Source organism: Alternaria arborescens (assembly GCF_004154835.1).
Source record: "Alternaria arborescens strain FERA 675 chromosome Unknown contig_12, whole genome shotgun sequence".
In the NCBI taxonomy this organism is placed as follows: domain Eukaryota; kingdom Fungi; phylum Ascomycota; class Dothideomycetes; order Pleosporales; family Pleosporaceae; genus Alternaria; species Alternaria arborescens.
Genome location: NW_021167867.1, coordinates 147,235 through 172,057, shown reverse-complemented (window position 1 = coordinate 172,057; position 24,823 = coordinate 147,235). Strand labels below are relative to the sequence as shown.

The following is a 24,823-nucleotide window of genomic DNA, read 5'->3' as shown; positions in this document are numbered from 1 at the left end:
CTGCAACTCCAACTGTCTTAGTGGCGCCGGGAGCTGATACATCCGGGACTCATGGAGACCATCTTGGAACGAAGCTTAGCTGGGCTTGCTAGCCAATGCGGGACGCAGGTCTTCTCCATCGGTCTGCGCTTTCCAGCCTACCATGCCCGATGCGGTAACATGGGTGGCTGATTTTGGAACAGATTCGGTGTCCTTGAGAGTGTGGGTTGGGCGAGGGTCCTGCACGGCGCTTTTGAGATGTTGCGGCGCACGAGTGCGCGTTCGGCGGCACCCGTAAGGGAAGGGTCTTTGAGATTCCGCGCCGCAAATTTGCCTTGCAGGTGTATAATGTGGAGATGGGAGATTGGCTGTGCTTGCAGATGTGGATATTTGTAACCTTTGCCTTGACGCTGAACTTGCGCATGCGTTTGTTCATACCTTTCATTGTACATTTCCCATCTACGCTATTGTTCTTATCCCCGAAAACTCCGCTCTTGTCCGCTTTCGGAACTGCCGGGCTAGAAAGCATTTCGTCATGTCTGAGATCAAGACGGACGTTGGCAGCGTCGACAGCGCGTTCGACGTACAAACACCAATCCTCGAAAACATGGTTGTAGGAGTACCGCCGGTGTTTGAAGGGCTCACCAAGCAGCTCGACAAGATTGTTGAGCAACCACTGCTCGGCCCGAAAGCCAAGTTCCCCGCAGGTTAGGAAACCTACTGTAGTCCCGGACTGCGACTGTGTGTGTGTTGACCAACTGTATAGCTACGTTTGCATTTGGACGTAAAAATGTATCTGGCAGGCGGTTACCACAGGCTATTGCCCACCGAGGGTACAAGGCCAAGTTCCCCGAGAACACTATGGGGGCGTTCAAGGGAGCAGTTGAAGTAGGCGCAGAGGGTCTGGAGACAGATATACACCTGACGAAAGATGGTGTAGTCGTACTATCTCATGTGAGTCTATCCGACGACGGTGCGTTGATCGCAGACTGACTCTGCCTTAGGACAAGGACCTGAAGCGGTGTTTTGGCAGAGACGAGAAGGTTATAGACTGCAACTATGAGTTCATAAGTAAGCTGAGGACATTGAAAGAACCCCACGAGAAGATGCCTCGTCTTTTGGATCTGCTCGAGTATCTTGCACAACCTGGACTCGAAGATATCTGGGTGTTGCTCGATATCAAGGTATGCATTACTGGTCTGTTTGTACAGCCTCATACTGATAGCGTACAGCTTGACAACAACGCGGACGATGTGATGCGCTTGATTGGTGACACAATTCGGAGCGTCCCTCCGTCACCATCTAGGCCATGGCAGAATCGTATCGTGCTAGGGTGCTGGGCAGCCAAGTACCTTCCGCTATGCTCACGGTACCTGCCTGGCTTCCCAATCTCGCACATTGGCTTCTCAACGCTGATTGCGTCGTATTTCTTTACTGTACCGAACATCTCTTTCAACATGGCACAGGCCATTCTCATGACGCCATGGGGTCGGCTGTTTATACGGAAAGCTCAGAGCGACGGTCGGCCCGTGTACGCATGGACGGTGAACGAGGAGAGCCGGATGCGATGGGACATACGGCACGGCCTTGATGGCGTCGTGACGGACGACCCGAAGCTATTTGTGGAGGTTCGGAAGTCATGGCACGAGGGAACGAGAGACGGGGTGACAATGATGACATGGCTGGACGTGCTGCGGATCAACTTCTTCTGTCTGATATACACGGTCTTGTTCCAGTGTTACTTTGGGTTTCAGCGTAAGTCACTCGTCAAGATAAGAGAAGAGGAGGAGCAGTAGATTATGTAATTCGATGAAATATCAGCATATCCGAGTATAAGTCGTGTCAAGAGAGTGGCGATTGTCTACAACCCCCCATGGTGGAGCGAAGGGTCGATGGTGTTGGGGAAAGCTATGACGGCAGGGCCCAAACATTTGGCGACCCGACGCGTGCACCCCGCCCAAAGCGCGTTCGCAGCCCACCACGTCGCTGATCAACACCACAATGCCTAGGTACGCCTGCGTATATACCAGAATGCGCTCACGTATTGTAGCTAATTCATGTCAGAGAAATAATAACACTGCAGGCTGGCCAATGCGGCAACAGCGTCGGGCAGCAGTTCTGGCAGCAGCTCTGTCAAGAACACGGTATCAATCGCGATGGCAACCTCGAGGACTTTGCGACAGAGGGCGGTGACCGCAAAGACGTCTTCTTCTACCAGTCAGACGATACCCGCTACATTCCACGCGCCATTCTCCTGGATCTCGAGCCCAGGGTCCTCAATTCCATCCAGTCGAGCGCCTACAAGAACATCTACAACCCCGAAAACTTCTATATACACAAGGATGGCACCGGCGCCGGAAACAACTGGGGCATGGGCTACAGCATGGGCGAGCAGGTGCACGAGGACATTTTGGATATGATTGACCGTGAGGCTGACGGCTCAGACTCACTCGAGGGTTTCATGATGCTGCACTCCATCGCTGGTGGTACTGGATCCGGTCTCGGCTCATACATGCTCGAACGATTGAACGACAGATTCCCAAAGAAGCTTATCCAGACATACAGTGTCTTTCCCAACACACAGGACGGCGACATCGTCGTCCAACCATACAACAGCTTGCTGAGTATGAGACGCTTGACACAAAACGCAGACTCCGTGGTGAGTAAACCCCAGTAACAATCCCATACCTACGTACTGAATTTCCAGGTTGTCCTCGATAACGGAGCCTTGACAAGGATTGCCGCAGACCGACTGCATGTTATGAACCCCTCGTTCGAGCAGACCAACCAGTTGGTGTCCACCGTCATGTCCGCTAGTACCACGACCCTCCGTTATCCTGGATACATGCACAACGACCTTGTGGGTATCGTTGCATCGCTCATTCCCACACCGCGCTGTCATTTCCTCATGACTTCTTACACCCCCTTCTCCGGCGAGAACGTAGAGCAGGCCAAGACTGTTCGCAAAACAACCGTCTTGGACGTTATGAGACGACTCTTGCAGCCCAAGAACCGCATGGTCTCTACAAACCCCACCAAGAAGAGCTGCTACATGTCTATTTTGAACATTATCCAGGGAGAGGCCGACCCTTCAGATGTACGTCTCCTCCAGTTGCTTACTTGAATTCAGCTCATTGACTACGTAGGTGCACAAATCACTTATGCGCATTCGCGAACGACGTCTCGCTACCTTTATACCGTGGGGCCCCGCCTCTATTCAAGTCGCCTTGACTAAGAAGTCTCCCTACGTGACCTCCTCACACCGAGTTTCTGGACTTATGCTTGCGAATCACACAGGTATCGCCACACTCTTCAAGCGAATAGTAGCGCAATACTCCACGCTCAGAAAACGTAACGCTTTCCTTGAGAGCTACAAACGTGAAGTGCCCTTCAAAGATGGTCTCGGCGAGTTCGATGAAGCCAAGGAAGTTGTACAAGGTCTGATTGCAGAATACGAAGAGGCTGAGGATGCCGACTATCTTACCAAAGAGACAGCGCCACCTGCAGCTGAAGCTGACGATGCGAGAGTGGGCTAAATGACATCTGAGCAATTTTGCATTTGGCGTCGGCGTCATAGGTCGGTGTAGTGGAGTTAAGGGTACCCAAGTTGAGGTTCATTTGAGGCGTTGGCGGATGTGTAACCACGGTCACCCATCTTGAGAAATTCCGAAAGTATTCTGCCCTTAACCCGCATGAGTCGTCGTTCGAGTGATGACCACTATGTCGAGAAGTATGACTGGCATTATTCCGTAAGGTAGATTTGTCTGGCGAAGGCATGAGGAGTTTTGTGTGGTAGCGAGCGCAAGATAATCGACTCACCAGTTTACCAACAATCGCCTAACCAAGGATGTAACCTCGCAAGTATGTGCTCATAGGATTGGCAGCAAATGGAAATCGGTACCGTGGCGAGGGACTGGTTTGTGATTACTGTTCTCCTGCTCTTGTATCACTGACTTGAATCACTTCCGTGGAACGGCCACGGTCAGTGCGGTGAATCCCAATGTGAGCAGAGAGGTACATTTCTGCTTCACGTAATATAAGAGCACATTATCTTTTTTTCGTTCTCTCTTTTATAAGTTACCTTCATAGCAACTTAGTCGTTACTTTGAACTTGCGACAGCACCCACGACCAAACCAACCGATTGCGAAGACGCTCAAAATCTCGAAGACAACTTCAAGCAAATTTCAACATGTTTCCGTCAACCCGCCGCTCTATCGCCAACGTGCGAGCCATCGGTCGTCCAAGCCTATCGGCCCTCTCCACACAAATCCGCACCCTCTACTTCTGCGGCCCAAAGCCTGGCGATCACGATCCAGATCTGCCCATATCGCAACACTACCACGCACGCTCTCGAACAACAAACTCAATCAATAAACCACCCACAACTATCATCATTCCCACCCCTCCCGCTCGGCCTGCCACCCCAACCCCGACTCTGAGAATCTCCGTCACTCGCATATGCTCTCAAACAGAGCGTCACACCATGCCTTATACAAACAAGCTAGAGACCGCTAGAAAAGTCCTTGAGTGGCTTGTAGCGGCTATTTATGATGATGCCACAAACTACAACACGGCTGTCATCATCATCAGTGAGATTGCTAGGCTAGAGGCCGAACTTAGGAGGGGAGAGATCGAGGGAAAGCATTGGCAGGAGTTGCAGAAAGTCCGGGAGGATATTGAAGGTTTGAAGAACATGTGGCAGAGGATGGAGAGAAGGATTTTCAGAGAATAGTCGTCTTTGGAAAAGCAGTCTCAAGGTTAACAGTGATAAACTTTCTTCGAAACTACCTTAAATTGCAAAACTATCAGTGGTATAAAGCATATTTCTCACATCTCCCATCTCACACCAAGTCCATCAAGCCTGACTTCTTTTTCTTGTCTCTGCACATCCCCATCACGCACCATTCTTGTAGCCTAATCCACCAGCCTTGACGTCAAACTCAATTAACTCGTCCAGCCCACATAGTTTGAACAGTTCCCTAGGTCCATGTCTCTTTCCATCCTCCTCTACACTTTCAACATGTCCTGCCTTCATCTGTTGGATCGCTTTCCTAACCGCCGGATAGACAACCTCGCATGCCAACAAGGGGAAGATGGCAAGTTTGTACCCGAGCTGCTTGCACTCGTCAACTGTAAAGTCTGGAGACACACCGCCAGGCACACTGTTAAAAAGACAAGGTGTGGGCGCCAAATCAGCGCATATCTTCTTCGCGTCTTCAGCCGTCGTAACACCTTCCAGGAAGGCCACATCGGCGCCTTGAGCAACAGCAGCACGAAGACGATGCAAAGCTTCATCATAACCAAAACCCTGTAAGGCATCTGTCCTTGCGATAATCACAATGTCACCACCGGATTCCTCTCTCGCTAACCTCGCAGCGCGGATCCTAGATTCGAATTCTTCCGTGTCGACGAGTTGCTTGCCGTTTAGGTGACCGCAGCGCTTGCTCACTATTTGGTCTTCTAGATGCAGACCCGCAACGCCTGCGCGGATATAGGATGTTACTGTGCGACCGACCATTACGGGACCGCCGTAGCCTGTATCGGCGTCGGCAATTAGAGGTGTGCTCGGGGAGATGGAAGCAAGCATTGTGGCGTTTTGGAGCATGTCGGTGAAGGTTGCTATGCCCATGTCGGCAGCACCTAGACGGGACATTGTTGTTCCTGCACCAGTCTGGGTAGGCGTGTTAGTTGTGATAACGCGGGATACTGACAATGACCTGTAAGACATACCATGTATAGACAGTCCACACCTTCTTGAAGGGCTATCCTCGCTGTGAAGCCATCGTACACCCCAGGACAAGAAAGGAATTTGTCCGGATCCGCCAACATGCTTCTCAGCTTCTCAACTGCTGTCATCCTTCTTTCGGGTGCTTTGCTGGATCCCATGTTTCCCTTCTCTTTTTCGCTCTCAAGGATATCAATGAATGGCAACGATCAAGCTTTTCTCAATGAATGTTGCGTTTTGCTTTTCCTCGCTGTCAAGCCGCGCCAGATCCGATCCGTTTAAGAAGCACAACGTCCTCGTAAAGTACAGTGTGCTCAGGAACAGACACTCGGTGGCCTCACTTTTGCCCGCTGAGTATCGGCGTCTTGCGTATATACTGTGGCGGAATGGTATGCCAGATCCGGTAGTGATAGTTATTCGTCCGTCGCGACTAGGAGCCTGTCAACCCGAAAAGAGACCGGAGATTTTCAAAAGTAATAGTGTAATTACCAACCGGAGCAAACTCCTAACGCCTTATATAGAATCTAGATAGCTAAACCTAAAAAAGTACGAAACGAAAAACAATGGTAACCACACCCTCATGGAAAGAAAAACTACGCTGCACATCTATGACCGCCTATCCCCATCTTCTCGGCCAAGTCCTCCGAAGGATCTGGTTTGTGAGAAAGGATCTTTTGCGCGATGGCGAAAAAGTTTGGTTGAACGTTTACCAGCTCGTTCACAAATCAGAATTGTGAAAATTACCCACTCACGTCATAACGCCCAAGATATGCGTAAACACCAGGGAAAAGCTGTTGTGGTGACACCCCGCAATGCCCTGTTCCTCTTGCTGACGTAGTGTCATGTGCCGATGTTCGCCGGCGGTTTGACCGGTAGGAGCGCCTCACTCGTCCCATCTCACTGGCCAGACGATTGCAAGGCTCGGGTTCGCCGATATCATGGTCGGCTTGTCGTAGGCGGAAAGGCAATGTCGTATGAGAAGAAGAAGAAGGATGTGATGCCCCGTTCGGGATGCTGGCCGATGCCGAAGTCCTGGGTAGGCGAGCGCATGGGGGTGATGAGGGGGTAGACTGGGATTTAAAGTGAGCTGGCAGCCGGCACGATGATTTCCTGGTGTTGTAATGCGTGTTCTCTTCCTTCCTCCACACGCCTTCAGGATTGACCATCTAGCGCACGCCAGCGCTAGTGGGCACCAGGGTTGGGTTGCTGACAACACCGCAGACAATGCTGAGCAGATTCTTTTGCTGTAAGGTCCATCGTATGCTCGTCTTCACCAGAAAGAGAAGACCCTCTGTTATTATATACGCCTGCGAAACGGTCGCAAATCGGATTCGGAGATCTTTCGGTTCCTGCCGGCTCAGTTGAACACCATCCCAGTAACTCTTAGGCGTCACGCCTGATCCTAGGTGCAGCCCGCATCGATCTGATCGAACAATTTTCCGACATCGCGATCACTTCCCGCCGTATCCGCACGTGGTCGACCGGTCCTCGCCACCGCGACCTAGTGTTCAGAGATCTGTCTTTGGTGGTGCATAGTAGACAGAATCTGGCTTCTTTGGTTGGTCGCAAGATCTTCCCATGGCATTGCGTATCTGAGTAGGTATACGGTATCTGAACACTTCATTTCCCGCACCAGGCGAGAAACCGTAGTCGTCACTCTTCCATCGCGTCCAAGCCATTCTCTCTCACACGGACACCAACCACCCAACGTCTAACCGTAGGTATACCCCATGTTTGGTGCACCTCCAGGACCTGGTGCTGTCATCATTGGATTTATAGGTCCAACCGGTACGTTGGGCATCTCGGCGTTCGAGAACTCAAAGCCGGCTGCCCAGTCGTAATCAGGGAATTGATCGAGCATTGGCGGTACACCGTAATCTGGACCCTCCCAAGCATCGAAGCTGCTCATTACGGACGGATCCGGTTGCATCTGGGGATTGACCAAGCTGGGGTCGAATTTGGTTACCGGAAGTTGCTGTCTCATCGATGGATCCAATTGCTGCTGTTGTTGTTGCTGCTGTTGTTGGTGGTGCTGCTGCTGCTGGTGTTGCTGTTGTTGCTGTGACGAGTATTCTTGACCTGTTTGTTAGCTATGTGCTGACCAAAGTTTGTAGTAAAATGCTTACGAGGTGCACTCTGCTGAGCGTTTTCAAGTGTCGCTTCGTCGCCGTTGTAGGGATTTTGCATATTGCCGAATTCCTCTCGCCAGTACCAGAACATGTCGTAGCTGATGCTCATACTCAACCTTGTTCTCAACCTCAGATATAACGATTCCACACGACCGTCCTTCTTACGGAACACTTTGTCGCTACCCCATAAATCTTTCATAATATGTGCAGTCCGGAAGTGGATATCTCCCGGCTGCAAAGACACATTCTGGAGGAAATCATACGCTTGGGAGAATGCTCGTTCGCCCGCAAGCAAATCCAGGTGTTGAGCGAGCGGGCTTCGAACAAGCCTCAAAATGGTGAAACCAGCCAGGGTGATGGTACGATCGATGAACGATTGCGAGACAGAAGGTAAGTGGACCTTTTGTGTCGTTTGCATAGTTGCCGCGGATTGAATGACTGAGATGCATAGAGAGTAAAACCTTGAAAGACCCTCTGCGTCGGGCCCGGGATTCGTGGGATGAGCGAAGAAATGGAACGCCATCACATGTATACGTGCACAGCTGAGTTGCAGAGCATCTATTTCGTCAGATCGAATTTTGTACGAGTTTGATCAAACTTACCGAGTTCGCTTGGGGAAGACGGAGCCAGGCTGAGGAGCTGCGAGTCGAATATACCGATCAACGACCGTAGCACACGAACGTCGCAGTGAATAGACTGTAAGTTAGTCTTTCCCATGGCGACTATGGCACGCATGAGGATGATGTAGACTTTGTGCAAGAATTGCAGGTCAGAAGGTAGGTACGGAACCATGTCTTCCCGGTCTTGCTCATCGCCATCGAAGAATGATTCAGCAAGAGGTGGTATGCCTTCAACACAACTCGTTCTAAACATGGTTAGCGCAAGTTTCGAGACTGTGTCTATAGTCCTTACCTTATGGAGACGATGACGCAACATAGCCAAAGTCTGGCACGTTGCACCTTGAGTGATTGATCCTTCTCAAGTGGTGTCCTAGCAAAATCCTGGCCTACGCCTGCTATGTGAAGGCCAATTTGCGTTGCTAGATGTACTGCTGAACCGCACATGAGGTGTGTTGTATCTTTGTACATTGAGTTGGTAGGTAGTCGCCAGGTGCAAAGAATTAAAAGGCCTTGGATGATTGGAACTTGCGAGGTACGTAACGCCATTGAGGAAAATGCTAGTTGAGTGATGGGCTGACTTGTCCTTTCAAGGACTTCATGTTCAGAGTACCGTCGCGATCCCGTGACCACGATAGTCCAGAACAGGAAGGGCGATTGATCATAGTAATTATTGGGCCCTATTGATGGGTCCAAGATAGGGAACAGCGGATGGTATTGTGTGAAATAACTACGATGCTGTTAGTATACATCGAGAGAGATGTTTTGGGCTGACTGACATGGTGAAGCAATCGTCGATCCGTTTCGAATCGAGTAAGTAGCCGTCTATCACGCGTGGTACCGTGCCGTGGTGATCGGAACCTTTTCGTGTCGGAGGCCTCGAGTCGAAAGCTGGGGACATTGAATCTGATGCATCAGTCCTTCCAGAAGGATCCGAATATGTGGCTGAAGCGTGTTCAAGTGGGGTGTAATTCTGCATATCGACGGTTGGTGAGGCCGTCGAGTGAGGGTAGTTTGCATCGCCAGGATTCTGCCCTTGTCTCATGTTCCATCGCAACTCCTCCAGCTCTCGTCGCATCTCTGCTTTGGTCTGGCGCAAATTCCTGGTTGATGTAGGGAGGATGCGACATTCCAGTCCCATCTTCTTGCAGCGCCCGCATGGGTCATGCGGTACCTTGTGCTGCTCGACATCACATCGAATCTGCAAAGAAGAGTATCAGTAAACGATTGATAGCATCGTCGGACATTGTCGCGTCCCATTGAGGTGGGGAAGTACCTTTTGCTGGCGGCATTCGACACATGCTTTCCGTCGTGGAGTGGTCATGCTGGCCTGATTCATCTAGTAGGTATCCACAGGGTGTTGGCGAGCCGCAAGCATAGACTATAGTAGTAATCCGCGTCTCAATCGGCGAAAAAAGGCATATAAGAAGGTAACAGGTAGGAACTTCGCCATCAGCTGAAGAACCACACTCGCGATTAGCACCTACGTCGTCATCAAGGCCTGTTGCAGCGGTGCGAATCGGATGGCGGGGGAATGGGACCGAGTATAGGACCGATGGTGATCCCTTTCTCTGCAAGCAGGTCTCAAAGTTTTTTTCTCAGCTTCCCTTGGCTTCTCGCCCTGTGCTAAATGATTCTCTTAATAATGTGCCATGCTAGACCAAGCTCGTGCGCAATGAGGCTAACAGGCTTTGTTGTCTGTGTGGAATGGCCTGCAAATCGACGACACGCGATTTTCACCCGTGCATGACCCACCCATGGCACTAAGCCCTTTTGGCTAACGTGTTTTGCGTAATGTTGTCTGAGCGCTGCACCATTTGCATGGGGCGCCGCCATGTCATGTCGAGTGAACGCATCTCTCACGCTGTCACCCAAACAATCCATCTGTTGAGCACTCAAGCTTTTTGTGATCTCCGTGGCGCAGCCGTTTTGCCACACCTTGTCGGAGATGGATACGACGGGCCTTCTCTTCGCCGCTCCGCTCATCCTCAACCAACATTCGACCTTTCTTCCCTCAAACGTGTTTGGTGGGTCGAGTCAATGCAGTTGTACCTGATCCTCATCTTGGATGAGACGCCTTGCCTCGATGCGGCTTAGCATTCACGAAACGTCCTCAGTAGCTTCACTTCACGGGCGGGCACTATCCATCCGGTGTCGACGGCTCAGGTTAGCGATTAAAGTTCGTACGAAGCCTCTTGGCCAGGTATTCGAGACCGGCATTTCACACGTTGCGCCACATCGGTACGAATGCGACGTGAGTTATGCTGTGCCCATGACCTTGCGTCTGTGGCTTCGGCTCGATTCAGCCTCAAAAGCAATGAACGACAGCGGGATTTACTGACTCTAGCATCTTCACACGTGGACTTTGCAAGCTCACTCCTGCCTTGGCCGCCTGCACTTCCCAATGATCGTCCAACACATGACCGCTGTGCGCCAGCCGCTTGCTCGGAAAGGCAAAGTTGCATCGCTATCCCAACCAGCTCACGATACTCGTCTCGCTGTCCAAAACAGCTCATAACTTCACCGACTCTAAGCGTGCATGGCTCCCCTGATCCTGGCTATCTTCACTATCTCCACACACACACACTGCTTCCTTCCTTCCATGCCTTCTAGCTCAGGGTCTCTCCGCAAGCCACATCGCCTCCGTAGGCAAGTCAAGCGTCCATCCAGGACCCTCCCATCCCCCCACCAGCTCCGCGGAAGTTACATATGCAGCGCAGATCACAACGGACTTGCAGATCAGTTACACCAAGTCGAACTTCGTGTTACAGATGGCCAATGGACGCGCAACTCCACTATCTTCTGCATATCACGTACCAAGAGTTAGCCGCACGCGACTGTGAAGGCGGAAGCATGTGCGGGGATGCCGGGGAGGATTCTCGGAATCAGGAAGTATCCATCCTCGATGCATTAGGTCGAAGCACAGCCCGTGTGGTGAAGACGCTCGGGCAGATACTGCTGCCTCTGCAATCTAAGCCCGCAACAAGAGCTGTATCGCAGACATGGATGCAGCTTGTGACCACGGAGATTTCTCATGACGTTGTCTAGCCACGTTCTTTTCTTTTCTTCTTCGGGACGGACACACGGAAGTCGGAAGATCGATCGAATCCACAATGTAGGGAACGGTACAACTTGCTTTTCCCCCAGTTCTGGGTTCACTACCTCGCCGTTCCTGGAGCTGTCGTGTGCCTACCGGAGAGGAGGGGGGTGGCGTCCTGTCGACCGAGGAGAACCATAGATACGGATAGTTGTTGCCATGTAGTAGGAGAATACCGCAAGCCAATGCAAATACCTCTTCAGAACGTGTTCCAGTCTGTCTTGTACCAAGATTATAGCACACCAGCGATGGTGGAAATCTCCGCATGCGCTGTTGTCCGGACGTATAGATGTATCAGCTGCCACGGATTGACTTAGCGGCAGGAACGCTTGCTACTTATCCGGTGGCTCGACCGACCTTCCATAACACAAAAGAGGGAGTCCAACACCAGCGTCTCGAAATGGAAAATACTTCCCTCACCAGACGCCGCTGACTTCAAAACCCACTGGACCGATCCGCGAATGGGACTACCACATCCAACCAAGGAACGAAGGGTATCAGTGGTTGTATTTGATATAAATGAGCTCGGCGACGTGGACGTGGGCATGCAGCCATGACGAGTCCTTTTAAGGTTCAGCCCCTACGAGACGACAAGACAAACTCCATAGCCACTTAGCACATCGAACTTGGTCAAGCACTGAGAGTTAATCACGAATCAATCACCTCCGTGAGCTTGGGAATTCCAACATTATGCGTTACAAAACATCACAAAGACATCAAACGATACACGATACTATCTCACGGCCGAACAATGGAGAAAGCAGTTGTCAATCATCATCTCATGGCCCAAAAATGAAGATACAGTTTGTTGTTGATCGTAACAAGTTTGTTCATCGATATCAATCTAATCGTCGTTCCATGAAAGGCAAACGCTATGGTATAAGAATACAGTATAAAAAAGGGAAAAGTCGAGCAACTTCTTGACAGTGAGCATCCAGCTAAGTGTGCACTGTTCTCATATTCCATCTCAATCAAGCACATCCCCGTCTTCTTGTTTTACTCCATCTCCCATCTCAGCTCCTCTTACTCTTTACATCCTGAGTCCCCTGCGCATCTTCCTCGCCTTAGCAGCACCCGCACCGGCAGCAGCAACATCCTCAGGCCCACCATCAGGGTTTGTGACTGCACCTGGGAATCCAATGAGGCTGTTGAACTGATCCGCCAAAGCCTTGTTCCTATCTCCACCCTTAACAGCGGCAGCAGCACTTTCGCATGTGGCAACAGCGGCGTCGTTTGCCTCGCAGACATTGGTCAGTTGGTTGCAAAGAGCGTTGGTGATGATGTCGGGATTCAGGGCTTCTCCTTGACCGCCGCGAGCTAGGGGGTCGGCGATCTGGAAGGTGAATTCGTCAGCTGCACGACCGTTCTCGCCGCCTTGGAAGGTTATGGTAGGTGTGCAGAGGCCGAAATCTTCACCTCCGGCTCCGGCTGCTCCTCCGGCTGCGTTGCCAGCATCAGCACCGGCGTTGGCATTGTTGTTATCGTTTCCTGCTGCGGCATCTTGCTGGTTGTTGTTCTGGTTGTTGGCGTTGTTACCAGCGTTGTTACCAGCGTTGTTGTTGCCGTTTTGCTGGTTGTTGCCGTTTTGGTTGTCGTTCTGGTTGTTGGTTGCGTTGTCATTGCCAGCGTTGCCGTTGTTATTGGCGTTGTTGTTGTTACCAGCGTTGCCGTTGTTATTGGCGTTGTTGTTGTTACCAGCGTTGCCGTTGTTATTGGCATTGTTGTTGTTACCAGCGTTAGCATTGTTGTTGTTACCAGCATTGGCATTCTGGTTGTTGTTGTTGTTGTTGTTGGCATTGTTGTTACCAGCAGCGGCATCGTTACCAGCATTGTCAGTAGCGTTACCAGCGGCGGAACCTTGCTGTTGCTGGTTGTTGTTTGCGTTGCCGTTGTTGTTTGCGTTGCCGTTGTTGTTTGCGTTGCCGTTGTTGTTTGCGTTGCCGTTGTTGTTTGCGTTGCCAGCATTGCCATTCGCAGCGTTACCCGCGTTGCCATTACCGGCAGCCGCCTGGTTTCCACCTTGAGCAGCACCTCCCGCAGCAGCACCACCGGCAGAAGCCTGGCTGACAACGAGATCACCGAGACCAGCCTGGTCCATGAGATCAAAGACACTCAGGCCATCGGCAGCAAGAGGAGAAGCAGCACTGCTCTGACTAAGGGCCGCAGCATCACCGTTGACATCGACATCGGGGTCGATGAGAGGGGTAATACCACGAAGCTCAGGAGTGACAGGGAGCGAAGCATCGCCACAGACGTTCTGGGCGTTACCGCCAGCGAAGGGGTTAGTGTTCTTCTCTGCGGTAACCATGCCAATAGCGGCAGTAAGGGCATCGGCACCTCCACCGAGTTCAGTGAAGATCTGGTCAGCACGGACGAGCTGTTTTACTCGTTAACCAGGAACTGGGAAAGTGGATGTTGAAGAGTGGAGAGGCATACCTTGTCGCAAGAGTTTGCTCCACCAAGCAGGTCAGAGATGGCCGCACCAGCAATAGTAGAAGCAGCACCAGCATCACCACCCTGAACACTGCTGATAGCATTGATAGGGACTTGCTCCTGACCGAAACGGGCCTCGACGTAGGCGATCATCGCCGCGATCATGAAAGTCTTGGAAACCATGTTTGCTGATGTGTGATTTGGAATCGACCGAAGAAAAAACGAAGTTGTAATGCGTTAAACGTTAATGTGGAAACGAGAGACTAGCTCTTTGGAAAAAAGTGAGTAGTAATAGGGTAGATGTTAATATTGCCAACCTGGGCGAAAGAATGGAAAAAGTGCTGAAAAGCGAAAGGAAGAGTTTGCTGGATGCTACTGTTGACTTGTTGTTGTCGAAGTTGCTGGCCTTTGAAATGTGGGCGAGGTAACTCCGACTTATATATCACCTTTTCACTTGCCTCTCTCTCCAAGGAACATACATACATTCAAGCGCCGTAGCTGGGGTGATGCCACCAAGGATCACCTACACGTCTCAACCATGCGCCCAAGACCTGTATCCAGCCTTCGGCCCGCCGCCCAGAACACAGCGGAGTCTAGTAAACGTGATGGAAAAATGACTGAGGGGTGTTCCCGCCAAGGCGTCATGCGCTCTTTGGCGTGCTGGAACGTATGATTGCCGGGCTGCGACTTCGCTACGCCTTAGTATCCGTCTGATAAGGCTCCCGTGCGGGGCATCGACTCAAGGGACTGACGTTACCGATGCCTTATGTTGGGGGTGTTGTGACGGCCTCAGTCGCGGTGGGGTTTCATGTGACTTTGCGACACGGAGCTACGCCTATAGCCGCCGTTGACGAACATCGCTTGACGGCGCCGATCATCAATGCGTTCTATCTTGAACTTCCATTCGAATTCTCAAAGACATGTTGCGATGCATGAGGAAACAGCAAGATTCGCGGGCGGAAACGCAATGCAAGGAAAAATGCACGTAATGGTGGATATTGGACGGTGATATTGGGAAAGATGACGCGACCTGTCTGGCGCCAAATGCGATCGAAACAACCTGCTCAAAACACCAAGAAAATGCGCAGGAATTGAGAAATGAGTTGGGTAGATTCGTAATGCCTTCTGTCAACCGAAGATGCCATGAGGAGGCGACTGTTCGAGCCGCGCGTGTTACTCGTGGTCATGGCGACCCGTTTCGCAACTGCGCAAGGCAACACGGATGCCCCAAGTCCAGCACTCCGTGAGTCGGTGAGATGATTCTCTTTGACCTGACCATGCATGCTTATAACGCCACGCTATATACTCACTAGGTCCTATCCAGCTTCCTCCGCAGCAATCTTGTCCTCTTCATAAGTTTCTTGTACTTGTGCTTCTTCATCTTGAGCTTCCGTTGCCTTTTTACACTAATCATGTACATGCCATATCGTCGTCGCGCAACGTGCTCGCGGAATGTGCTCGGCCGGTCTTGTTCCGAAGGTAGTGGGACTTCGGTTATGCGCTGGTTAATGCTAGCGGAGAGATCTTCGGCAGAGCGGGACTCGGACTCAGTCGCGCTATAGATTGGATCATTCAGATCAGGTGCCGGTGGTGGTTGGAAGGGAACAAGGCGGGCGGCCAAGTCCTCGATGTTCTCTTTTGTTGGCTGGAAATCGACGTGGATGATGCGCTGTTCTGATTGTATTGCGTCAGCTCGCTGCTCCTCTTGCGCATCTATCTCGGCGTGCACGCGGTCCAAGAAGCCACTCAGAACATCCTTGGTGGCTTCCATTCTTTGGACGTCGTTTGCCCGGTTGACGTCGAAGAAGGCGTCGAATTCAGCGGTCGACGTCGAACTGGGGAAGGAGCGCGAGATGGAGATGGGGCGGTGGAGGCCAAAGAAGGCGGATAGCTTGACATCTGGTCCGTGTTAGCACGTGCATGGTGGTGTGTACCCTCGTAACAGCATACCGTCTTCCCGGAGGTGGTTTGTCGGTGGTACAAAGGGCACGTTGTTGCCTGTAGTAGCCGTCGAGGGCTCCTTCAGCTTCTTCGTCTCTTTGGACCTCCTCCCCGCACCCCGGAGCTCTGCCGTAGCATTCTGATCCAACTCGGCGGGCTTCTTCTTGCTATTCGGGGGTGTTGACGGCTTCGAGGACGAGTAGCGCCGCTGGTGACTGGGTCGGAAGGGTTGTTGCGGCGCAGTGCTGGTGCTCAGCGCAGAGCGGGCGCAGCGGGTGAAGACAAACGAGTTGGCTGGCGCAGCAGCCAAAGTGTTTGCAGAGCGGGCGACTCTGCCAACAGCGGGCGAGAACATGGCCAGCTGGGTGGAGGGGTATTGGGGTATGACGATGGTGTTGATGAGGCTCAAGTCGGTCGGCTATCAGGACTTGCTGCAGGTCACCACGCGCCGATGTTTCCCCGATTGGCACTAGCACTGGCACTGGCACTGGCACATGTCACGCTCACCTGCTTATCACTAGTCTGCTGTTCACCCTCACTGACATTCGATGCACCGCCTCTGCTATGTAGCATGTGCAGTACGATTCACCCAACGTTTTGCTTGCGGTAGAGTCCTGTTTCTATCATCAGTCCCGTCCATACTTTCCTGTATACCTCACAGCATAATGTGTTAAGTACTTTCCAACCCAGTATCTACCATGTCCTCTATGCCTCAGTGGCCACAGTTCTCTGTTGTCAACCACAGCAAACCGAGCATACGGCTCCTTCTTCACATCCTCAGTCAAACTTGAGTTGTACGGGCTGCAAACCGGAGGTTGCGGCTCTGGATGAGCGAGAACAAGGAGAATCTTCATGATAGACAACTTGGAAACGAACACGATACCCTATAAAGGTTGTTTTCTTGTATTATCTAAGCAGATGTACATGTTAAAGTGCAAGTTCAGATCTTGTCAGCGACCATCTTTATCCAGCATTGGGAAAGAAAGTGGAGTGAGCAACGACAGACGACGCCGTATTAAGCTTTGGAAGCGGTTCACTCAACAATCATCAATGAAGTCGAGATCAGGATCTATTACGTATGGCTAATGTCATGCGCATCGTCACTGAACCGCGGCCCGCTACTTTGTGATAGGCTAAAGGATATAACGATATAATGTATTAGACACTCTCTACCTAGATACCATCATACAGAAAACGTATCACGGAGAAACTAGCTATTTTGGTAAAAACACGCACAACTCTGAGACAACTACTTACTTCGTCTGGCCTAGTCTACTGTCGAAGCGGCTTGGATGTGATGTTGCGGATCGAGTCTACATGGATCTACAGATGCTTTTTGCGCACTTGCAGTAGGCACGCACAGATACTTTGCACTTGCAAAGAACAAATGTCCACAACAGCATGGCAAGCACACTATCTCTGTCTCATATGTCGTCTGGTCTCTTCCTCTTTGGAGCAAGCGAGCAAGGGATTGCCCCATCCTTACTACTTCACTTCGCACACCCCTTCGACACCATCTTCAGTGACACCAACCTTAGACCCACTCCTACAACACTCTACGTAAAACCTCACGACTCAACCCTAAGCATCCAATATCCACCTGTGTCCACAACACAAAATACTGCATCTCTACCTAAACATCTTAGTCCACACCTGCGTTTGCCCACCCACCCAACTTCTCCTCCCCAACGCCACAAGCTCCAAGCCAAGCCCTCCCAGGCCTAGCCACACCTGCTCTCTTCAATGGATAGACCCTCCATTAAACACTGGAACGTTGCGAGTCAAACGCCGCTCGCTCGCGGAAAGAAAAGCGGCACGGACCGAAAAGGCGACTGGCCGACTTGTTAGGCTCTGTAGTCAACCACGCCGTAGCCGCGCATGCATGGCGTTGCGTTGGGACCCTGCGGGATTTGCGGCACAACTATAATTCTCACACTAATTGACTGACTTCTTGGGTCGTCCTTCGCTTAGGGGAGGGAAGTTGGGTAAATAGAAGGGTAAATGTGGTGCAAGTTGCTGCATATCTTTCTTTGTAAACATGGTGCTGGGTAAGTAGGCTATGCAACCATACGGAGAATGAAAGGATTCGAAAATCGGACATTCGGAGTTGAGTAGATAGTTTGTGATATTAGACTGCAGTAGCAAATTGTAACTTGCTCGCATCTCCTCTGCACGTCAAATGCCGTGTAATATACTCTCGTACATGACATTATCTGGCCCCAATCTGTAATCCTGCTGCTCTCAGCGAGCTACTAGGCAAGATACTCAGGTAGGTACAGAGAAGCCCCATTGGACGCTAGTTATCCAACCTCTGTATCTTCCAGCAGCCCAGATTCAAGACATGCTCATCTCCTTAGACCTGCATACACTATTCAATCTACAAAATTGCGGATCCGCTTATTAGAAGAACCAAAAAAAAAGAGAAAAGGACCAAGATCAAGACTCAAAATCAAGACCCAGAGATTACGTCGTGAGATCGTCAAAGTATTGGCGAAGATAGAAGAAGTGGAGAAAGGGATATCAGGGGTATAAAATGGAATGGGCCGTGGAAATCGTCTCTCCTCGTCCACTCAAAGTCTGTTGCTACTCCGGGTCCGGCCAGGTGGACTATCCAGTTCTAGGGCAGGTGGGTCGATCGGCAGCGCGGGGTGGGTATGCGTCCCTGGCTTTCGCTTGGGCGAGCGAGCAAGCGCTCCTCCCTGCTGCGGGTGTAAGACCACGACGATGGCTCCGCGCAAGGCGTCCATCAGTGATTATTATAGTATCAGGGCGTTAAGGTTGCGCTGGACAATCATATCTTGTACGGATGCCATGGTGATCTTGAGCAGATTCGTGTCGGTCGCGTTCGTGTAGTGAACGTAGACCTCCTTCTTGGGCTGTCGCACGAGGTTGCGGAATTTGTTTGCGAAGAACTCTTTACCTGCCTCGACATCTCTGTCGCCGCCAGTATAGTCGGAGAATGTCCTCCTGATCGGGCTCATTCCGCCTGCAATCTTCTCGGTGAACAAATCGATCTTGTTGAGGAAGAGAATAAGCGCCGACTTTTCGAAGTACTTGGAGTTGGATATGGATTCGAACAGCATCAGAGCTTCGTGCATTTGATTCTAATCCTGTTAGTGGGTGTACGGTTGTACGTTTCAGGAAGATGACTTACGCCGTTCCTGTCTTCTACCAACACGTGGTCGTATCCACTGATGGCGACAAGGAAGAGCACGACTTGCACGTTGTCAAAGACGTGAATCCACTTCTTTCGCTCTGAGCGCTGGCCACCAACGTCGACCATTTTGTATGTCAGGTTGCCCAGCTCAAAGATGGTCTCGGAGATACCGGTTGTCCGTAATCGCGTGCGCAGGATGTCTTGGTCGGTGGGGAGGAAGTCCTTTTGGAACAGGCGGTCGATGTTCTGGAAGAAGCTGAGGCTGTTAGTCGGGGTAGTCGAGTAGGCCATACATGACGTACTAGTTCAAGTTGTCGTGCAGCGCATACTGGTTGCCCTTGAGTATGGTGAGCTGCACGCCCTTGTCGGCCCAGAGGGAATTGAAGGCTGTGTAGAACTCCTCGGGCATGGGCTCCTCGGTGCCAATGTCGGGCGCAGAGTTGACCATCTCGGAATACCGCTGCGGTTTGTTAGCATTGTTCTTGGGTAGGCGACGGCTGAGCGTACAATGTTGTCGTCGTCCTCAAAGTCTATGTCGTCTTCTTGCATAGCCGCGTAGATGGTCTGGAAGGCCGAGACCAAGTTGTTGAAGATGGTAGCCCGCCATGTTTTGCGCTCAAGACTCTGGAAGCCGCCAGCGTTGATGATGCGCATCTGCTTGAGGACGGTTGATTTGCCGCTCTCACCGGCACCTGCACTCTTGTCTCAGTCACGCTGCATCACCGGATTCCTAATTGACATGCATACCGAGTAGCAACAGCTTCACCTCGCGCTCAGCCCGCTTCCGGTCGCCTCGGAGATTCTTCTCGATCTCGGCATTCTTCCTGGACTCCGGATCGGTAGCAGAGGGTTTTCGTCCGAAGCACATTATTGCCGGTGCCATGTAATGGCAGAGAGTGACGTGGTAGAGAAAGCTAGAGGCAGCTGTGATGGAGAGGAGGAAGTCGCGACACGCTAGAGATGGGCTACGAGCATACACGGAGTCCTGTAGCGAAGTTGCAGTCGAGGCCTACTTCTGGTGTCAGCTATGGTCTTAGCCTGCGTGACTCGCGTATGGTAATTGGAATGAAGGAGGGTGACGCTACCGGATGTCGGGAGGGGGTGCAGTCAACTGGTGTTGTGGAGGGTGCTAGTGAGGGCAACTAGGCAATGGGGTGCGCGACAGAACGAGGGACGAAGAAGCAAAAAGTCTATGTCAATGAACAGGCACAGCAAACGAGACACTATGCACGACTAAGAAGCTAAGAAGATGACAGAAACAGCCGGGACGGTATGGGACTGGTCTAAGAAATAACGTGCCCAGGTGCTTTGCCGAAGAATCCCTGATCTGCACCGTTCGCGGACCCAGCTGGGCGGGCAGGGTGATATTAAATGTCTTTCCCGCGACACGGCAGCCAAGGGCAGGTCGAGCGTGCGCAGGCCCGACGCGTTCGGATGTCCATCCTGCTTTGGGCTGCGATCTGCAGCAGCAACGTGATGGTCGACGTGAAAGCCACGAGACGGCAAGTTGGCGTGACGATCGATTCCCGCTGCATCCAAGTCTATTACACGACTACTCCCCCGGCTAGGAAGCCTGCTGCCGTCGCATTGAAACATGACTAGAATTTCACTCCCCAACCTGATGCTTCGGACCTCTACCGGTGCCTCAACGTTTCACTGGTCCGCGGTAGGCGGGCATGCCGATATTGTACGCTGCTAGCAGGGCACCAGGCGAGTACAACATGGCTAGCCGTTTCTACCGGCTCGTGCTCTGCAACGCCAGCTTTTGTCTGCCTTCTCCTCAAAATCCTTCGTGCTTCCATGTCGACTTGGACGCAGATGCTGCAGGGCAGGCGAGTAGATGCCTAGGTACAGCTTAAGCTGTGTTTCAGGCACTGAATGGCGGCTCTTTCCGCAACCATACCTCCGAAAGTGGACCCACCCCAACCCTCCAATGCTTGTCCAAGACGCCACGATTCGGCCGTTCTCCCCAGCTGCGTGTGATCGTGCCTCTGCGATGAGTCTGCTGTACGGCCCTATTCACCTCAACTTTACCAGTCTCGCCTCAAGGTAACATTCTCCAAACGCCCACTCGCATGGTTCAACCGGCCGTTCCCCATGCGCGGGTGGATAAATAGCCAGGAGCCCCCTAATCGACCCACTGCAACACATTCCACGAGCCTCACCAAAACCACAGTGAACTAGCTCCGTTCCAACACTCCTCAAAGGGGTGGACCGTGTTTTGCGCGGGTATCCGGGAGCCTGAGTGTCTGGAACTTGCGTGTCCCACCTTGAATCAATTCGATGAAGACCAAAAATATGCCTTCTGCACGCCTGCCACGACAAACTGCAGTCGACCCTGACCCATCTCGAACCGAGGTGACCGTCACACAGTAAACGTCGAATGGGAACCTGACCCGTCTTCCTGGTTTGACAGGCGAGCTTCATGACGCGCCTTTTGCTTTTTGTGCTCAGCCCAGTAACCGAGGCTTAAGCCGTGTCTTGCCACCAGCTCTGTCAGCACTTTTTGTTTCTTTGAGGGGAAGTAAGTTGATCGTATTTCGAGTTAGCCATGGTGCTATTCCATGTTGGGTTCCACATGCAGCTTGGCGGGTTGTGGAGACGACAAGGTAAAGTCCTGAGGGGACTGCACATCTTACTCTCTCCACAAGTCAAAACTCCCCAGTCAGCGTTTTGTGATTTGCAACCTGGTCATACCTGCTTGATAACATGCGATAACTACATCTAAAGGATCGCCGCCACCACCAATGGATACCTAAAGCTGAGCGCATCTGGTGGTGCCATCAGTTGGCTGCTTCAAGAACGAGGAGAGTCGTTGTTTACATCTCTTATTTCCGGAGGTCAATTTCCACATTTTCATCAGCATTCATGTCTCGCTCTCTTTTGATTCCTGCTACTTCCTCTATTGTTTTAAATTCTTCATTTTCCGGCCTGGCTGGTAGTCAAGCATACTATCAGTATCATAAATTTCCGCAACAATATGCTCTCATTAATGTCTGTTATTACCAACTTCGTGGCCTCAATATGGACAGGTCTTTTTGACAGCTGTGAGGCTGAAAAAAGGTAACGGCAGTCTCACCTGTCACATGCTCTCCTAGCACATGGCAAGTTGTGAGATAGTAGTTGATACATGGGTTCCTTTGATCGTCACTTCACCGTGAGGAAACATGTTTTTGATTAGGCTACGTCTGTCGGCGTCTCTCTCGCCAAATCGCTTAAGTGGTGAGAGCACCTACCTGAGTTGCTGCCGTGATGCGAAGCGCGACTGCCCTCCATTTTCTATCAACAAAACCTTCGCCAGCTTCACCCCACCAACAACAAGACCGCACTCCGAAGCTGCAAACTGAGCCGTACCAAACTCTTGCGATTCTCTATCGTCCATCGTAAGTCATAGATCAGCTATCCAGGCATGTCATCCGTGGAGTGTAGCACGGTAGGCTCTGGCTGACCGTTGCGTGTAGCAATACGCCCAATAATGGCGTCTGCACAGTCTTACAGTGGCCCGATTTCCCTCGGATACTCCAAGTATGCTGATCCTTTGCGGAGGAAAGCAGCATTGGCCGCATCCGCATCCGTCGCTGCCGTTCCCACTGCCGATACCGCCATGGCCACCAAAGAGCAGATCGCCGCGTTAAAGACCGGCCATGTCGCTCTCGACGTAGCTCATCACAACGCCGATGCACAACTCGCCATTTCCCAGGGTAACGTCTTAAAGGAGGAAGTTGCCAAACACGCCAAAAAATTCTCCAGAACTGTCTCAACCACTGTCATCAACACGCGCCGACTGCTAGAGCTGATCCGTGAAGCGTTGCCAGATGCGAACACTTCGACTCTCAACGACCTCTGGGATGAGTTGGAACAGCTTTTTGCTGCGGCAAATGAGGCCAAGGAAGCGTTGCCCGCATTCCTTGAGAAACAGCGCGACAACATGAGCTTGTACCACAGCTCAATGGTGAACGAGGCCATCAAAGACGCACAAGATGAACTGAATATTCAGCATAAGAAGGTCAGCGATACTCAGAAGACTCTTTGTATCTGTGAGAGATCGACTAACGTCATACACAACATAGGTCAACATCCAGCACAATCTCATTCTTGAGCACCAAGAGGCTTTCCTTGCGTACAAGGAGCAGACCTCCGGCAAGCTCAAGGAGCTCGAAGACCTCCAGGAGCGCGTTTCACGTCTCACACTCGAGAAGGGCAACTTCCGTACGGAGATCGACAAATACATGCAGCTGTTGGAGGAGGAGCGCTCAACGAAGGCTGAAGATCTCCGCAAAGTGACCGATATAGAGAAGGAGCTTGACACTCTCGTAGACTCCAAGAAGCAGCTTCTCGCTGAGAGCGACACTCTGCGCAAAGCTCTCCAAGACGTTCAAACTAAGATGAAGTCTTCAGAGCAGGAGATTACTGATCGATTCACTACCCAGCTGAAATCGACTACCGACCTATTGGCAAAGGAAACTCAAAAGACAACCGCTTTGAACACCATGATCAGCCAGCTGAAGGGAGGCGAGAGCACTGCCAGGCTCGATGCTGATAAGTCCAAGAAAGAGAACAAGGTGTTGAATGAGAAGTACGCCCACCAGGCGGCTGAGCATGCACAGGCCTTTACGGTAAGTAATGTTGCTATAGCAAGTCTAACAAACCATACTAACGTATTCGTAGAAACTCAACGAGCAAATCAAGCAAATTGAAGGCCTGAAGATTGATCTCGAACGTCACCAGAAGGAGAATGCCGAGCTGCAGCAGCGCCTCATCAAGCTTGCCAACCTCGAGGAACAGATTACTGGGCTCAGCCAAGAGAAATCAACCTTGTCCGAACAAGTAAGCAGTCTCAGTGCTGAATTGGACACTAGCAAGAACGAGGAGAGCAAGGCCAACACCAAGGTAGAGGGTCTTCTGAAGAAAGTTGAAGGTTTAGACCAGGAAGTTGAGCAGTTGGAATCAGCTCACAACAAACTTCTCAACAAGATGAAAGAGAACAGGCTGGCTGTCCAGACATCGGAGCTTCTCAAGAGTGAGAACACCAAACTCAAGGCAATGATCGAAGAGCTCAAGGCTTCCAAGAGCACTTCATCTGCCGTAGGCGGCTCTTCGTCTCCAAACGATGAGGAGACAATTCGTGGTCAAGATAAGAAGATTGAGGATCTCGAAATCGCTCTACAGGAGTGGACTGATTTGGCCAAGGTAAACAGCCGGTCAGCAAACGATTATCAACTAATACTGACTTGCTATATAGCGTTCTTATAAGGAGTACAAGGACATGCTTCCCACCTACAAGAAGGCTGATCAGTTGCGCCGAGACGTCTTTGAGAGGGACGCGACTATCAACAAGCTGGAACTGGAGCTTGCTGAAGCCAAAGTCTCCAAAACCAACGGCGTAGGATCTGGTGTTAGTGGTGGTAACGATGTCCGCTACTGGAAGCAGAAGTACGAGACACTTCTGCTCTCCGTTGGTAACTAGATGTGAGGGCGTTTCGGTCCTCTGAGAACATGGGTGATGAACTTGCTACAATAAAGCGGGCGATAAGACGTGATTGATGAAGGCTGTTCCTGAAATAGTGTCATCGAACATAGCTGCTAGAAACCAATGCATGCCTTCCAGCCTTTCTGTTCTCCATTGCAAGTTACCCTTGTCTATATTGCACTAGTCTGTGCATACCTTAGTGCAATAGGAATGTCGGAAGGACGTGGAATTGCTAACATAGTCGAGCTTACGTGAGTCTCAATTGAGCGAGAGT

General features: G+C 51.4%; 10 protein-coding genes across 10 annotated transcripts; 5 read left to right on the top strand and 5 right to left on the bottom strand.

Annotated features, from left to right (window-relative positions):
• Positions 1-514: 514 nt before the first annotated feature.
• On the top strand, positions 515-1,775 carry AA0111_g5839 (hypothetical protein; the record flags this gene model as incomplete). Its single annotated transcript, XM_028651995.1, has 4 exons — positions 515-686; positions 746-933; positions 984-1,163; positions 1,212-1,775. 4 exons carry the CDS (start codon positions 515-517, stop codon positions 1,773-1,775), a joined length of 1,104 nt encoding a protein of 367 aa, XP_028506450.1.
• Positions 1,776-1,980: 205 nt separating this feature from the next.
• AA0111_g5838 (Tubulin gamma chain) lies at positions 1,981-3,515 on the top strand (the record flags this gene model as incomplete). Its single annotated transcript, XM_028651994.1, has 4 exons — positions 1,981-1,988; positions 2,044-2,638; positions 2,687-3,076; positions 3,126-3,515. 4 exons carry the CDS (start codon positions 1,981-1,983, stop codon positions 3,513-3,515), a joined length of 1,383 nt encoding a protein of 460 aa, XP_028506449.1.
• Positions 3,516-4,169: 654 nt separating this feature from the next.
• Positions 4,170-4,712, top strand: AA0111_g5837 (hypothetical protein; the record flags this gene model as incomplete). Its single annotated transcript, XM_028651993.1, has 1 exon — positions 4,170-4,712. The coding sequence occupies one exon, from the start codon at positions 4,170-4,172 to the stop codon at positions 4,710-4,712; it is 543 nt and encodes a 180-aa protein (XP_028506444.1).
• A 162-nt stretch (positions 4,713-4,874) lies between these two features.
• Positions 4,875-5,866, bottom strand: AA0111_g5836 (hypothetical protein; the record flags this gene model as incomplete). The annotated part of the gene is made up of 2 exons (XM_028651992.1): positions 4,875-5,651; positions 5,711-5,866. 2 exons carry the CDS (start codon positions 5,864-5,866, stop codon positions 4,875-4,877), a joined length of 933 nt encoding a protein of 310 aa, XP_028506443.1.
• Positions 5,867-7,416: 1,550 nt separating this feature from the next.
• AA0111_g5835 (hypothetical protein) lies at positions 7,417-9,592 on the bottom strand (the record flags this gene model as incomplete). Its single annotated transcript, XM_028651991.1, has 5 exons — positions 7,417-7,778; positions 7,832-8,392; positions 8,437-8,699; positions 8,747-9,181; positions 9,231-9,592. 5 exons carry the CDS (start codon positions 9,590-9,592, stop codon positions 7,417-7,419), a joined length of 1,983 nt encoding a protein of 660 aa, XP_028506442.1.
• A 2,986-nt stretch (positions 9,593-12,578) lies between these two features.
• Positions 12,579-14,164, bottom strand: AA0111_g5834 (hypothetical protein; the record flags this gene model as incomplete). Its single annotated transcript, XM_028651990.1, has 2 exons — positions 12,579-13,925; positions 13,985-14,164. The coding sequence occupies 2 exons, from the start codon at positions 14,162-14,164 to the stop codon at positions 12,579-12,581; spliced, it is 1,527 nt and encodes a 508-aa protein (XP_028506441.1).
• Positions 14,165-15,290: 1,126 nt separating this feature from the next.
• AA0111_g5833 (hypothetical protein) lies at positions 15,291-16,277 on the bottom strand (the record flags this gene model as incomplete). The annotated part of the gene is made up of 2 exons (XM_028651989.1): positions 15,291-15,880; positions 15,932-16,277. 2 exons carry the CDS (start codon positions 16,275-16,277, stop codon positions 15,291-15,293), a joined length of 936 nt encoding a protein of 311 aa, XP_028506448.1.
• Positions 16,278-18,678: 2,401 nt separating this feature from the next.
• AA0111_g5832 (Guanine nucleotide-binding protein alpha-2 subunit) lies at positions 18,679-19,947 on the bottom strand (the record flags this gene model as incomplete). Its single annotated transcript, XM_028651988.1, has 5 exons — positions 18,679-19,026; positions 19,077-19,335; positions 19,382-19,539; positions 19,587-19,771; positions 19,827-19,947. The coding sequence occupies 5 exons, from the start codon at positions 19,945-19,947 to the stop codon at positions 18,679-18,681; spliced, it is 1,071 nt and encodes a 356-aa protein (XP_028506447.1).
• A 92-nt stretch (positions 19,948-20,039) lies between these two features.
• AA0111_g5831 (hypothetical protein) lies at positions 20,040-20,225 on the top strand (the record flags this gene model as incomplete). The annotated part of the gene is made up of 1 exon (XM_028651987.1): positions 20,040-20,225. One exon carries the CDS (start codon positions 20,040-20,042, stop codon positions 20,223-20,225), a length of 186 nt encoding a protein of 61 aa, XP_028506446.1.
• A 2,329-nt stretch (positions 20,226-22,554) lies between these two features.
• Positions 22,555-24,546, top strand: AA0111_g5830 (hypothetical protein; the record flags this gene model as incomplete). The annotated part of the gene is made up of 4 exons (XM_028651986.1): positions 22,555-23,085; positions 23,150-23,695; positions 23,748-24,269; positions 24,322-24,546. 4 exons carry the CDS (start codon positions 22,555-22,557, stop codon positions 24,544-24,546), a joined length of 1,824 nt encoding a protein of 607 aa, XP_028506445.1.
• Between the last annotated feature and the right edge of the window lie 277 nt (positions 24,547-24,823).